Source organism: Oryzias latipes, chromosome 3 (genome assembly GCF_053564925.1).
Source record: "Oryzias latipes strain Hd-rR chromosome 3, Olatipes_Hd-rR_3.1".
NCBI lineage: Eukaryota > Metazoa > Chordata > Actinopteri > Beloniformes > Adrianichthyidae > Oryzias > Oryzias latipes.
The window spans coordinates 41,637,211-41,651,521 of NC_136239.1; the positions used below are offsets into that span (position 1 = coordinate 41,637,211).

Consider the following 14,311-nt stretch of genomic DNA (forward strand, 5'->3'; position numbering starts at 1 on the left):
CGAAGCTTTGTGTGGCTTTAGGTAGAGACCGAAGCCCTGTTTGGCTTCAGGTGGTGACTGAAGCTTTGTGTTGACTCAGATGGAGACTGAAGCTTTGTGTTGACTCAGATGCAGACTGAAGCCTTGTGTGGTTTCAGGTGGAGACTGAAGCCTCATTTGGCTTCAGGTGGAGACTGAAGTTTTGTGTGGACTCAGCTGGAGACTGAAGTATTGTGTGGTTTCAGGTGGAGACCGAAGCTTTGTGTGGCTTTAGGTAGAGACCGAAGCCCTGTTTGGCTTCAGGTGGTGACTGAAGCTTTGTGTTGACTCAGATGGAGACTGAAGCCATATTTGGTTTTCAGGTGGAGACTGAAGCTTTGTGTGGTTTCAGGTGAAGACTGAAGCATTGTATGGTTTCAGGTGGAGACTGAAGCTTCGTGTGGTTTTAGGTGGAGACTGAAGCCCTATTTGGTTTTCAGGTGGAGACTGAAGCTTTGTGTGGTTTCAGGTGAAGACTGAAGCATTGTATGGTTTCAGGTGGAGACTGAAGTTTTGTGTGGTTTCAGGTAGAGACTGAAGCCCCCTTTGGCTTCAGGTGGAGACCGAAGCTTCGTGTGGTTATAGGTGGAGAACCAGCGCTTCGTGTGGCTTCAGATGGAGACTGAAGCCTTGTGTGGTTTCAGGTGGAGACTGAAGCCTCATTTGGCTTCAGGTGGAGACTGAAGCATTGTGTGGTTTCAGGTAGAGACTGAAGTTTTGTGTGGTTTCAGGTAGAGACCGAAGCCCCGTTTGGCTTCAGGTGGTGACTGAAGTTTGTGTTGACTCAGATGGAGACCGAAGCTTCATGTGGTTATAGGTGGTGAACCAGCGCTTCGTGTGGCTTCAGATGGAGACTGAAGCCTCATTTGGCTTCAGGTGGAGACTGAAGCTTTGTGTGGACTCAGATGGAGACTGAAACTTCGTGTGGTTTCAGACGGAGACTGAAGCTTTGTGTTTTTTTTGTGTGTGGTTTTTGGTCGAAGCCTTTATAAACATCTTTTTCTTTCTCTTTCTGACGCATCATCATCAAAATCATTTCTTATGATTCTTGAAATTCATCAGGTACGTTACCATGTTTTCCGGACTATAAGTCGCTGCGGAGTATAAGTCACACCAGCCCAAAGATGCATTATAAAGTAGAAAAAAACACAGATAAGTCGCACTGGACTATAAGTCTCATTTTGACGGGAAATTTATTTGACAAAATCTGAGACCAAGAACTAATAAGTTCCACAACCTCATATGACACAATCATAGCAGAATGTTTATCTCATAATTTCACAGTAATTCTTTCTCATACTTATTTATTTATTCCTTTCATGAAGCATCATTGGCTAACTAATACTCTGTTTTCATCCTGTATTTGTAGAAACAGTTGTCATTTTTATTGCATTTCTGAATCTATGAAATCATTGGAAAATAGAATATTATGTTGTTAGCCTTCAAGATCTTACTGTAAAAAAAGGTTTGCTGATTTTCTGAGTCACTTAACATACTCTTAACACTTAAAATACCTCATACATCAAATTGACCCAGGAACATCATCTCTGTTCCTCACAAATGAACATAACAGGAGGGTTAACAATGTATTTATTTCAATTTATTTCTAATATAAGTCGCTGCGGAGTATAAGTCGCACCCCTTGCCAAACTATGAAAAAAAGGGCGACTTATAGTCCGGAAAATACGGTAATTTTGATTCCATATTTGATTATAACACTAAAATCATTTAAAACATATATTACCTTGTTTTTTTTAAATAATTTTCAATAAAGTTCAATAAAGTATCAACAACGTTTTTTTTCTTTGAAACTTTGGTTAGTTCACCAGTTTTGTTCTGTTTTTCTGTTAGTTTTAATAAAGTTTGACCTGCAGGTTTTGAACAATTTGAATTCATTTGAACTTGTTACAAAAGCATTTTGGCAAATAAAGGAAAAATTGTATTAAGAAAATGTCCCAAGAATGATTCCTGCTTATGGTTTTGCAGGTTGATTGACAACAATTCAAATTTGACTCCTTTTTCACTGTTTCTTGATCTGGACAGAAGTGTGTCTTTGTGTTTGTGCAGGATGTTAAACTGGGTTGTCAAAGTCGTACCCCAACCACCTGAGCCGCCGTCCAAAATCGCAGAGGGTCCGAAGGGCGGCAAACAAAGTGCTGCCCCCCCTGTCGCCGAAGCTCCGCCTCCTCCTCCTGTAAGACACTCGGGGACAGTGTCCTTATTTTATTTTTTTTTATCCAAAAGCATTTTATAATAGTTTGTTTGAAATTTCCTCACCTTATCAAACATGAGGCGGTGTTTTGTCCTCAGCAGGAGAAGAAAGTGAAGTTTCAAGATGAATGCAAAAACGAAGGTGAGACGGCCGTCATCTTTTAAACATTTTTTTGCTTTCGTTCCTTGAATAAAAGATGAAACCTGATTGGTTAACAGCTTCAAAGGCTGAGAATTCAAAGCAGGAGAACCAAGCAGCGGCAGGAAACGGGTGAGTTCTGGTTCCACAACATCGTCTCCAGAGATGCTAACTAGCTGTGAAGCTAGCTGATGTGTCTGTGCGTTTGAACCCCTAACCTTTGACCTCCACCTCCTCAGTCCTGCGCCTGGCGTGCTGACCTGGATCAGCAGCTCTCTTCCACATCCTGCAGCCTCACCAAGCCTGAACAGAGCAATCCCCGCCCACTCCACCAAGGTGAGGACCAAGTCTGTCCCAGATGATGATACTGCCGCCACCACCAACCTTCACATTCAAAAATGAACTGTGATAATAAAAACGAATGTTTTCTGCAAAATGTCCAGAGAACTTTTGAGCCCCTTAACATTTACAAAAACAAATGTTTGACAAGACAAAGTTAATTGTTTTAACCATTTTGAATTTTTTCAAATAGGATTTAGACTTTTTCTTCAATCAGGAATCCAGAGTCATGGATGCTTAAAGTTCTGAAAATACTTTTGTTGAACAATCAGAGTTAAAACTCCTCGTTTAGGGTTAATGCGCGTCCTGTCCTATGAGCTTTGACCATGTTTATATGTTAACGACGTGGGTGTGGTTCTGGGTCAACACTGGTTTCAAAGCACTTTGTCACAGAGACGCACAAAGATCTCAGATGTTCCTCAGCCGCAGACAGAGACAGCTGTTCTCAGCCAAATGCAGTTTCCCTGTCATGTTCGTCTGCTTCCACGACCATCACCTTCCTGACATGGAGGTGAGGAACCAGCCGCCATTCTCCCTGACCACTTTCTTCTGTCTGTGTTCATGTTCCGCAGGAGGAGACTGCAGCGCTCAGGTAAACATCTGTTTGTGTATCTTCTCCAGCAGAGTTTAGGCTCTCAGTACCAACAGCTGTCTGGGGGGGGGGGGGTGGACAATCCTGTACGGGTTTCACAAGTGACCCACACAAAACGTCCGCTCACAACAGACCGCTCAGCGAAGCCGCAGAGACAAAATGTTCATGCGTGTTTTTCCTACGGTCATGCTGCGTAAACACTTAACCCTTGTTCTATCCTAGACACTTTAACATTGGGAGGTGGGTCATCTAGACCCACTAGACAGTGCTCTGAACCTTTTTTCTTCAATGATTTGTGATCTTCACTGGTGTCCATGGATTACATGAAATCTTTCCACCTTTATCCACCTTTGTCATGGTAGGGAGAACACCTCAATGGAAGGGGGGGTCATCTGGACCCCATAGGATAGCACAAGGGTTAAACATGTCAGGGTTAGTAAGGGGGGCGGATATGAGACGCAGGCACATTTTTGCGTGCAGCCTGACTGTCTGAAATGTGGAAATTAGCCAATCAGAGTGTAGTTTGTGTGAACATCCTGCGTGTGTCCTACCAGCACTTATGGTTCACGTGCACGCCCCGTGCATGTATGTCAGAAAGGACCCAGTACTCGCACCTCACTGACGACTAGTGTGGCGTAAGGACGGCGTGCGACAGCATCACCCGTTCATCATGAGTGCGTGGAGCTTCTATTGTCTTTAAAAATACCTCGCCTGACACGCACCACAATGGTACGTTCCATTTTCATGGCCGTGCGGGCCTCAAGACGCAGCTGTGCTCCCGCTAAGATGCCGCTCCTCTCTGTGACCCTCCACGGACCCGGACCACCCAAAACCCTGCAGAACCCGTGTGGGTTCATGAGGCTTTAAAGTTCACTGCTGTTCTATTAAATGATGTGATTTTACCTTTTTGTTTAAAAAGATCATTTAAGTTAACAAACTGACTAATCCTGATCCCCCTCCCTCCACCCCCATGGCCAACAGTAGACCTGAAGAAGAGTAAGTAACTGTTCCGCCAGAACAGGAAAGATGCCTAATAGTGAGCTGCAGTGCTTTTCCCCAAAGTACCAGTCTGCCAAATTATGAGCTGTAGTTTTCACCAACAGTGACTTAATGCCAAATAGTGATCCTCTTTGGTGGATTTGGTGCAAAAATAACGTCTTTGGTAAAAAATACGACATGCATGGAGTTTGTTAAAAAGCTGCTTCCTTCGATGCCAGCTAGTGTGCTGCATTTCCACCTGCAGGCTGCAGAACAGTGCACTGTGCAAACCCACCAGCAGGGTGCGCTTTGCTGAAGCCCCGACTGCAGCGCCCCCTTGTGCTTACGGTGGACTCTAAGGACTCATGAGAGCTCTCTCCTCAGAAAGGGGATGATGGCCTGGATCTCTCAGGGCTTGGAGAAGGTCGTTCCTCAGCCTGAGCTGAAGAGCAAAGAGCCCACGGCAGCGGAGCAGCCTCAGGTACGTCCACCTGAAGCTCCTCCTTCCAACTGTCACCTGAGAACAACCAGTGAGACCGCTCAGGGACCTGGTGGTACTGTCCAATTTGGGGTCTAGACCAACTGATGTGGTTCTCCCCCTGAGGGGGGTCAAATGTGGAGAAGGCGTTCCACCTCACTGGCCTTAGAACCCGTCATCCCGGTCCGCCTGTCGGTTCGGCGTTTACCAGCCGGGCTCATGAAGCCTTTGATGTCTAACTGGTTCTGATTCATTTCTGAGCTTCAGGCAGAAGAACCAGAATTTCTCTGCGTTCGGTTCTGGACCACACAGTTTTGATGGGAAATTACAGTTTCCATAGCAACTGTCCATGACCCACTGTCACCGTGACAACCTGAACAACGGATTTCAGGGCATGTAGACTGATGTTTGTGTCATCAGACAAAATCTGTCATTTTATAAAATCAGTCTGGAGACGTGAAAGTCCACATTTAAAATGTTACAAATCAAACACTTCCAAACAAAAAGCTCAAAGCTAAGGCTACGTTCACACTGCAGGCTGAAACCCAATTCTGATTTTTTTTTTTGCCCCTATGCGACCTGTATCTGATCTGTTCATGACAGTCTGAACGACACAGATCCGATCTTTTCTAATGCGACCTCCGTCTGACCGGCCAGGCCGCATGAATCCAACCCGTACGTCATTGAGACACTACAAACGTCATCATTCAGTGTTTAAGTTGGCAGGAACTAGAACATAAACATCAACCATGGCGGACGATGCTGCTGAGACCAGTCAGTGGAAGGGAAGCCAGGTCACCGACTGGATTCATGTTTGGGGTGACAGCTCTATTCAGGCCAAACTCCAGGGCTCTCATCGCAACCGGGCGGTTTTTGAAAATATTTCCAGTGAAATGGCCGAGCGTGGCGTTGAACCTTTCCCGCCATGACTCTCTCCTCTCTTACACACACACACGCGTGCGGCCCCAGCACACACACATCCCCATTCCACAACAGTGGGTCCAGACCATCCTGGCTCCAATGCCTTCTTAAAATGAGAAGATTGTAATTGTGCTGCTCCTTTGTGAAAATAAATGTAATAATTCAAAAGGAGCTGTTGAGTGTTGACAACACTGTTGTTGACGTCCATTGTTAATGTTAGCTACTTTCGCTTACGAGTGACGTCGTTCAACGTTGAGTACTCTTCTGCGCGTGCGGGTCACTTCTGGGTCACACGGTCACACAGGAGATCATAAAAATTCACATTTAATTGGAAATGTGAACGGCTTTGCAAAAAAAAGTCCGATTTTTTTTCAAAAAATCGAAGTTGAGCATTAAGCCCTGCAGTTTGAACTTAGCCTAAATGCGCTGAAAGGGATTTCTGTGTCAGTCTCTAATGTTCATCTGACTAAAAGGGGGCGGAGTCAAGGAATTTCTTGCGCTGCCATTTTATTGGTTTGTCTTTTTTCTTTTCACATTTTAGCTTTATTTTTTTAAATATTTATGAGAATTGTTTTTATTACAAACTGTTAGAATAACACGGGGGGGGGGGGGGGTATGGGCGTGCTGAGAGCTTGGGGTGTCATATCCCTCCAAGCCCCTAAAATGTAGAGAAACCCCATACCATCATTATATCAGTTCACCTGTCCAGGTTTCTGTGTCTCATACTTTTAGGATGAATGCTCTTCCTGACTCTCTACCTGCTGCATTTACCGGGCTTTGGACGGGTACAACCAGAACACTGGTTTGTGCCCTGTTGAGGCTACATTTATCTTTTTTCTATGTCTGTCTGCCCGTCCAGCCTTACATTTTTTATTTTAGTTTTTTGTGGTTTTACTGTAAGTTTAACTCCATCATGCCATGATTTTTTTATTGACTAAAACCTGAATTATAATCTGATTTATTTTTGCTGACGATACAACAAAAGGAACCAAAAAAAGCCTTACGAGGTGACGATCTGTTTAAAGATGAGTTTGTACCAACTTTCCATTAACCTGGTTGTTTGTCCTCAGGTGCGTCAGACAGCGCCTCCTGCAGGTGAGCTCAGATGAGACTCGAGCTTCAGAAACTGCTCACCTGGTCAAAGGTGAATTCCTCTCCTGGTTTCTGTTTTTCACCTGCAGAATCTCAGGTCACAGCGAAGGAGGCGGAGACAGACCAAAGTGAGAAGTTAGGCCCGCCCAGGTGAGGGTTTGGTTTGTCATGAGTTCTTCAGACATGAAGCTGTGATGTTGTGAAGCAGACAATCCGTTTGCTCCCCTGTGATTGGATGAGTGATGACTGATGGTCCTGCTGGCCGTTGGTTTGTAGGATGATGGAGTGGATCAAACATGGAATCGAGAAGGTGGTTCCTCATCCGGAGAGTCACTGCAAGACGGAGACCAACGAGAAAACTGAAGCTAAAGGTGCTTCTACTTCGCTGTTCAGAGTCACTGATGATGATGATGATGATGATGATGATGATGATGATGATGATGATGATGATGATGATGATGATGATGATGATGATGATGATGATGATGATGATGATGATGATGAGCTTCAATTCCACTCGTGGTGTTTTTTGTTTGTTTCAGTGATAAAAGTTCCTGCTTCGGCTCCAAAACCTCCCTCAGAGACAGAGTGAGTGACGTGTTCAGTGATCTGTTGTTCATTTGTCATCGATGAAGCGAAAAAACACAAAACCACCAAAGTTCTGCTCAACGTCCAGAATTTCTCTGCAGGTTTCTTTCAGACAAACAAACATAGTGTTTTGACGTAGACGTGCTTTACCGGTCAGCTGCAGCCGTCTTCAGGAGGGTCACGTGACCATTTAGATGTGGAGTTGTTGGTTCTTCTCCAGAACCATGGTCAGGAGCAACAACATGGTCAGGAAGAGCAGGAAGCGAGTCGGTGCAGAATAAAGGCTAACACTTCTTAAAGTCCCGGTCCGATCACCTTTTGATCGATATTCAAAGCGTTCCCAGTGGGTGTTTAATGATGACGAAGCTGTTTCTAAACAAAATCAAACAACCTGTGTCGTTTTCTAGGACATAGTTTCTGCAGAGCGGCCTCTGAGTTGTGGGCGGGACAGTTAAGCCTAGTAGTTTCCACTGAGCAGTCTGGTCTGGTATTTTGAGCATTTTCGTTATAAAGTACATAAGCTGGACTCAATCGTACCATTTTTCTTTGGCCCTCTGTGATTGAAGGTCTATAGAAAAATGGAACGGACCGGTTAGGGCGGAGCTACCATTGATGTCGTTGATTGACTGACTGAAGGTCATTACGACACAAGAAAGCGTCTGAATTCCTCGTCGCCACCGCCATCTTCTCTCACACTACATTAAATGCTTCGTGTCTACGGAGAGCCAAGCTGGGAAAATGAGCTGCTGGATGAACGCCGTTGTTGTTGTTGTTGTTGTTGTTGTTAGCTTTTTGATTTGAATTTTTTGATTTGAAATGGTTTATTTCAAGCAATTAAGTAGAAATAATACACAACAGCAATATAAACATCAGTTATACATTCATATAGTAACTAATCAAACTTAGGATAATTAGACATATTAATAAATATTGCTTGAAAGGGAGTGGAAGGAAGCGAACTTATATAATCCCACCCCGATTATACTGTAACCATTTTATTACATGATTTATCAATATCCGGTTCCCAGTTTTTATCAGACAGAATTAAAAATCATAAGATATCGATAAAGCACATGACAAAGATGAATTACTTAAGTATTACGTCAAAAATAACTATTTTAGAAATCAACATGGCAAATGCAGATCAGTCATCTGAAATATATGCAGCTTATGTTACTTATAAAAGCCATTCATATGAATAAAACATAATACTATATTATTAAAGCAGACAACACTGTTTCAGGAATTTTCATAGCAAAAATTTCATCAAGTATCAAAAGTTAAAAACATGTGCAAAATTATGCTACATTAGGAAAGATTTTTGAATCAATTTTTCAATTTTTGGAGAAAGTGTAGTAATATCATTAAAAGTCAATCAATTTAACAATTTTCAATAAGTGATTAATCATTTGTTTTACTTTTTTTTTAAAATATTTTTTGTATTTTTTTTTTTTTTTTTTTTTTTATAATAAGGTAATGCCTTAGGGGGAAAGTAAAAAGGGTCCATAACTGTCGATTGTCCAAGGTTGGTATTTCTTCTTTTACTGATAACAGCTGATCTCCTGGGTTCAAAACAGAGTTTATAGTTCTCTTCGATGTTATGTCTGCAGACATTAGATTCAGGTCCATATCCTTCTTCAGCTGATATCAGCGACAGTGAAAGTTGAGGTCAAGTTGTCTGCAGGTCAGAACTCTGCTGTTATTCAGGTTACGTAAAGTGATGAATCCACGTGTCATATTTCTTGAAATTATTTGGCTCTTTGGTTTATTACTCCATGTTGTTTCAGACGACCGTGACCAAACACTTTTCAAAGTCTTTCATGGTGTTCACCACCAGAACCTTGGACCGGTCCTCTGGACCGAGTGGTTTGACGTAAATCCTGCAGCCTTTAACCCAAGTGTTCTCAATCTGCTTACGCTTCCTGAGAAGCCGTGCATGTTTTGAGATTTCAGCATTCCTTCTGGTCAGATGGTCGTTCAGATAAGCAGCCGAACCTTTCAGGTGTTTCCTTTGGTTCATCAAAGCTAGCTTGTGTTTGTGATTCACAAACCTGATGAGGATCGCTGGTTTATCCGTCTCCTTTCTCCTGGGGAGCAGGTGGCAGGTCTCGATGGTATTGAGATCCAGGGAAATCCCTTTAGATGTGAGAAATGAATGTATTTGCTGATCCAGAGACACAGCACCGATCTCCGTATTGGCACTGCTAGCTACGCTAGCGCTAGCATTAGCAGTGCTAGCTCGAGGCTTGATTGGTACTCCAGTGAGAAAGACATTATTCATCCTTACTTGATGTTCCACATCGTCCAGTCTTTTCTCCAGAATCTCGACCTGGTTTTCTCGCTGCTCGTTTTGAGCCCGAAATCTTCGGAACTCTTCCATCATCTCCCAGAGCGGTGTTAGCTTAGCCGACACTTGTTCCATAAAACTTTTCAGCGTTTCTTGAATAATGTCAAGAGTCTTTTTGAGTTCTTCATATTCCTGGGGTTTCTTCGGGGGCATGGTCAGCTCTCTTTTTTGAAAATCAACCTTTTAAGTAATTTGAAGATAGTTGTATTCGCAGAGAGGCACGCCACGCGTCCTGCCGTGTAACCCGGAACCGGAACAGACGGTTCAAACCACACGCGCCAGGACGGTCCAACTTTGAGTGGAAAAACACTCACCTGATTTGCCTGGACCATTCTAAACCGGACCGCACCATCCAGTGGAAACGAGGCTTAGAGTGGAGAAAACCTGCGCTCATTTCCCATCATCCCTTTTACACGCTCACCCGCTAGCTTACAGCCCCTCACACCTCCAACCTAACATTAGCGGTGGAACAAAAATGGCAGCAGCCTCAGATCTATCCATCCGTCCAGTTCTGATCCAGATTCCAGCTCAGACCAGGAAAACAAAGACGTTGATGGATCTGTCTGTCTGACAGTGGAGGATCAGAATGGAGCAGAGCAGGAAGCTGGTGGCCCACAGAGTAGTTTGTACATAAAAAGCTTTTTAAACTTCACTGTTTTGTCTGCTCCTGATTTACAACAATCTGGATGAAGACATCCTCAGAAATATATTTTAAGCCTAATTTTCTTTAAACATGTCATCCATCATCAGACAAATGCTACAAGAACATGTTAAAAACACCACTAAACACAATTTCCATGGGAGTGGTTTTAAATAGTTCAATAATGTTCATAGTTTCTGTATTATTAACTAACTTCTTCTGTAATCAGACACAGTTGTGTTCTTTTTCACATACCTGACATGTTTTGATGGACGTGTTTTAAAACATGTCAGGTATGTTGAAACACAACTGTGTCTGATAACAGAAGAAGTCCGTGGTCTTTATAGTCCAACTGACCTGAAGAACAGAATCCTGTAAGAATGTGACCTGGATAAAGGAGAACCTTCACTGAAGGATGATGCAGTAAAACTCCTTCAAGGATTACAACTTTTTCAAGTAAATGGAGATTATTTATGTCCGGATCTGTATTTTAGCCTTTTGCTAACAACAGTAATAAACAACTGACCAAAAAACCTGAGGGTCTTCACAGACTCAGAGTCACCAGCGTTCATCTGAACCTGTTCCACATCCTTGTGGGTGAAAGTTCTTGAGTAGAGGATGCAGAGAACCGCAGGCCCAGCTTAGTCGTTCTGAGGTCTGAGGATTGTGGAGCCCAAAAGGAGGAAACTAGGATGTAGAAACAAAGAACAGAAGGAAGCTTCCAGCTGTGTCCGTCGTCTGAAACGATTGTTTTCTTCTCCTCTCAGGCTCACCAATGAAGCAGAGCAGCAGCCAAAGTAGGTGGAACTGTTCCTGTTTCATGAAATAAATGCAGCTTGAGAAGCTTCACTGACAGCATGGTTGGGTCTGCTGAGTGTCCGGTCAGGGATTCAAACCCCTGGCCGGACACTCATTGTGACTTGGGGCTTAACCCTTTACTTCATGTTGGCCTGATGGTGGAGGTCCTCTTGGTGGAGGAGAGGACGGCCATTGGGCGGATGGTTGGATGGGGCGGGGCCATTCTCCCCCTTCAGCTGTTTCTGTTTGCAGATTTTTAGGATATTAAATCTTCTCCGCTAAACGAGGTGATGCTGACTGTAACCATGACAGTAAAGCTTCCTCTTCCTCTTGTCTCTTTGAGTATGATGGGCTGGATCGTCAGTGGGATCGGCCGCATGCTGCCTCAGCCAGTCCTGAAGCCGGTAAGTGTCCCGCCACCCTCAAGCATGGCGTTCTTCAGGTCAGGTGACCGTCTCTGACCATCTCACTGGTTTCTGTGCTGCAGGACGCAGGAAGTGACGAGGTGCAGACGAGTAAGTACAACACTGTCACCGCTGCCCTCCTCGGCTGGCCTTCGGGTGGGGTCACCCATGAGCGCCAATCTTTCTCTTCGTGCAGCCCGCAGAGACGAGCTGATTGGTTGGTTGTAGCAGACAGTGTCAGCGCTGAGGTGGACTCTAACCGGGCTGCTCTTCTCCTTCTGTTTCAGGAAGGAAAGGAAAGCAGAGCCCCTTAAAATAAAAGGAGAAGACAGCCCGGGACAGAGTCGCTCACGCTGACACTGAGGGACAGGCGGACGTCGTGGTCCGGTCCTGTCCAGCTCGTATGCTGCGCTGCTTTCACGCCGCTCTCAGCTTTGACGCTTCGCAAACTGTAAAATGTGGACTTTATGTGGCATTCAGCTTAGGAAGATGCGTGATCATGGAACACTGAGCTGCTGCGGGACGTTTTCAAACTGCTTTGACTCCAGCGGGCTGCATGTTCAGCTGGAGGCCGCAGAGCTGTAGTTCCACCGAGCTGCTTCTGTTCTGAAAGGTTTTGGCTGATCTGAGGACAGCAATGCAGGAAAATAAAGGCCCTGTTGGAGAAAAAAACAAACCATGTGGTGATTTTGTCTAAACCAGCCAACCAACCAACCAGTCAGTCAACCAACAAAACAATCAGTTTGTTTAGCACTCAACCCATCTTTCATCCATCTGCCCATCAGTGAAAGTTCTCATTCATCCAGGTGACGTCCTGTGGTTGAGGAATGTTTGTGTTTTTCTTGTTTAATACCATCCATCCACCAATGTAGCCATCCATCTATTAGCTTTCCATCCAACATTCATTTCTTCAACAGTTAACCTATTCATCTGTCCATCCACTTATCCATTTATTCAACCATTTCCTCATTAAACATGCAGCAGCTACAGACCCGTTTCAATAAACATGTTTCGCGGCCCTCCCATCCATCAATCAATGGCCATTGATGACGCCCACAAGTGGCTATAAGTCTTAAAGTGGGTTTAAGTGCAGTTGTTATGATCATCACTAACCATAATGCTAACAGTGGGTTCTCAAGCATTAGCGTTGATGACGTTGGCGTTGAAAGCGGTCAACAAAAGGTTCACATTCCCGTCCGACCTGCTCCAACTGGCGTCCATTCCAGTACGAGGGAACAGTTGAACCCCACTTATAATCACCGTTATCTTCCCCAAGTGACACCCCCACCGCGCCAGAGTAAACAGGAAGTCGCCTGCATTCAACTAAACAGACAGTTTTGGCTCCTACATGACCTGCTGCATCCGTCCCATTCTCCTATCGATTCGCCCCTACGTTGATGGATGACTGTGTGGTTTATTTGTTCCAATAGAAATATCTCACTGTAAAATGTTGTTCGTTCAACCTTTTCTACTGTATAAAGATGTTAATGAAAGGATTTCCCTTTTTCCTAAAGATTGTTAGTGTAGTAGCTCCCGTTGAGTTCATAGAAGTTGGACAATGAAAGCTGGGGCCTTAAATGGACCGCACAAGGAACACACGTGTCCAGATTATCACCCGGCTGGTCTCTGCTGTCATGTTGTGCTCAGTCAGCATCATTCAGAAGAACACAGACCTGCTGCTCGAGGACGTGGAAGAAGATGAAGCCAAGAAGGGGAAAGAAGAGCCCAAACCGAGAAGCAATCAGCCGCCGTCCAAAAAGGTGCCTGAAAATAAAACTGTTAGTTTGAACACAGATGACATCAGAATGTAACCTGTTCATAGCAGATTAAATGTCCTAAAACAGCTTTAAAAGGTTCTGTTAGTTTCATGATCCTACAGAAGACACTAGAACTTCAGGTTTGGATCTCTAGAAAATCTTGAAAAATGATGACGCGCTCTGTGGTCAGCCATCCTTCTGTCAAAATAAAAGAGAAATTAACGCAGATGGAGAACTACATGCAAACATTCTGCTGATATGCTTTCTGTTGTGGTCCACCTCTGGTGTAGTGACTCCAAAGCAGACAGAGATGTTGTAATCCTCTGCCAGTGTGACGTCACCTCCAGCAGCTTTAAGGTTGTCCTGCGGTTGTTGAGGTCCTGAACTCTCAGCCACACCCATCATTTATTATTCCTTCTGACAAACCAAAAAGATAAAAATAAGACTCCATTCTGTTTTGTATATTTTAAAAAGTAACTTCCTAAAAATATCTAATTAAGTGTGAACAGTTTTACTGTGAAATGTTTCAGTCAGAGTCTCATTTGATGCCTTTCCAGAGTTTTATCCCATTCAGCTTCTGCTTTGGGAATTTGCCGTTTTTTCTTTGAGAAGCACTTTGGGATCATCATTTTTGTGAAGGAATTGAATCCATTTAACCTCAGACTGTAGAGATGGAGACACGACAGCCCAGTCAGCTGACTGGCACCACCATCAAGCAAAGTAAAACCTGCTTAGATCCAGATCATCATTGGAACGCGTTCATTTCAAGAACTTGATTCCGTTTCTGGAGCTTTTTTGTCCTGAAGTGCAGTCAGCAAATGTTTGTGAATGGTTTCAGATGGACGATGCAGAGACGCAGGTGGATCAGCTGACTCCTCTGGTGGACAGCATCAAGAGAGAAGCTGGGGAGGTGGTCCTCGCTCATATGGAGGAGAGGTCAGCAGCTCTTCATCTTTTGAACAAGCCAAGAGACAATATTTGAAGTTATAAAAACCTGTTTAGCTCATCG

At 44.0% G+C, this 14,311-nt stretch overlaps 1 protein-coding gene across 13 annotated transcripts in view; it reads left to right on the plus strand.

Annotated features, from left to right (window-relative positions):
* The window catches only part of cngb1a (cyclic nucleotide gated channel subunit beta 1a), a 46,016-nt gene that overhangs the window by 3,664 nt on the left and 28,041 nt on the right, over positions 1–14,311 (plus strand). For 3 of the 13 annotated variants that reach the window (XM_078944718.1, XM_078944719.1, XM_078944725.1), the window contains exons 2-17: positions 2,086–2,212; positions 2,311–2,371; positions 2,449–2,500; positions 2,608–2,704; positions 3,280–3,299; positions 4,281–4,295; positions 4,662–4,758; positions 6,747–6,765; positions 6,852–6,918; positions 7,045–7,139; positions 7,311–7,356; positions 11,111–11,140; positions 11,485–11,545; positions 11,629–11,656; positions 13,193–13,305; positions 14,141–14,238. In XM_078944718.1, the coding sequence (XP_078800844.1) occupies positions 2,087–2,212; positions 2,311–2,371; positions 2,449–2,500; positions 2,608–2,704; positions 3,280–3,299; positions 4,281–4,295; positions 4,662–4,758; positions 6,747–6,765; positions 6,852–6,918; positions 7,045–7,139; positions 7,311–7,356; positions 11,111–11,140; positions 11,485–11,545; positions 11,629–11,656; positions 13,193–13,305; positions 14,141–14,238 (1,025 nt within the window). In that variant the 5' untranslated portion in view covers position 2,086. Of the gene's footprint in view, positions 1–2,085; positions 2,213–2,310; positions 2,372–2,448; positions 2,501–2,607; positions 2,705–3,090; positions 3,219–3,279; positions 3,300–4,280; positions 4,296–4,542; positions 4,759–6,746; positions 6,772–6,851; positions 6,919–7,044; positions 7,140–7,310; positions 7,357–11,110; positions 11,141–11,484; positions 11,546–11,628; positions 11,657–13,192; positions 13,306–14,140; positions 14,239–14,311 lie in introns of those variants that run through there. The other 10 variants (XM_078944722.1, XM_023953762.2, XM_078944721.1 and 7 more) reach the window with 10 other exon arrangements.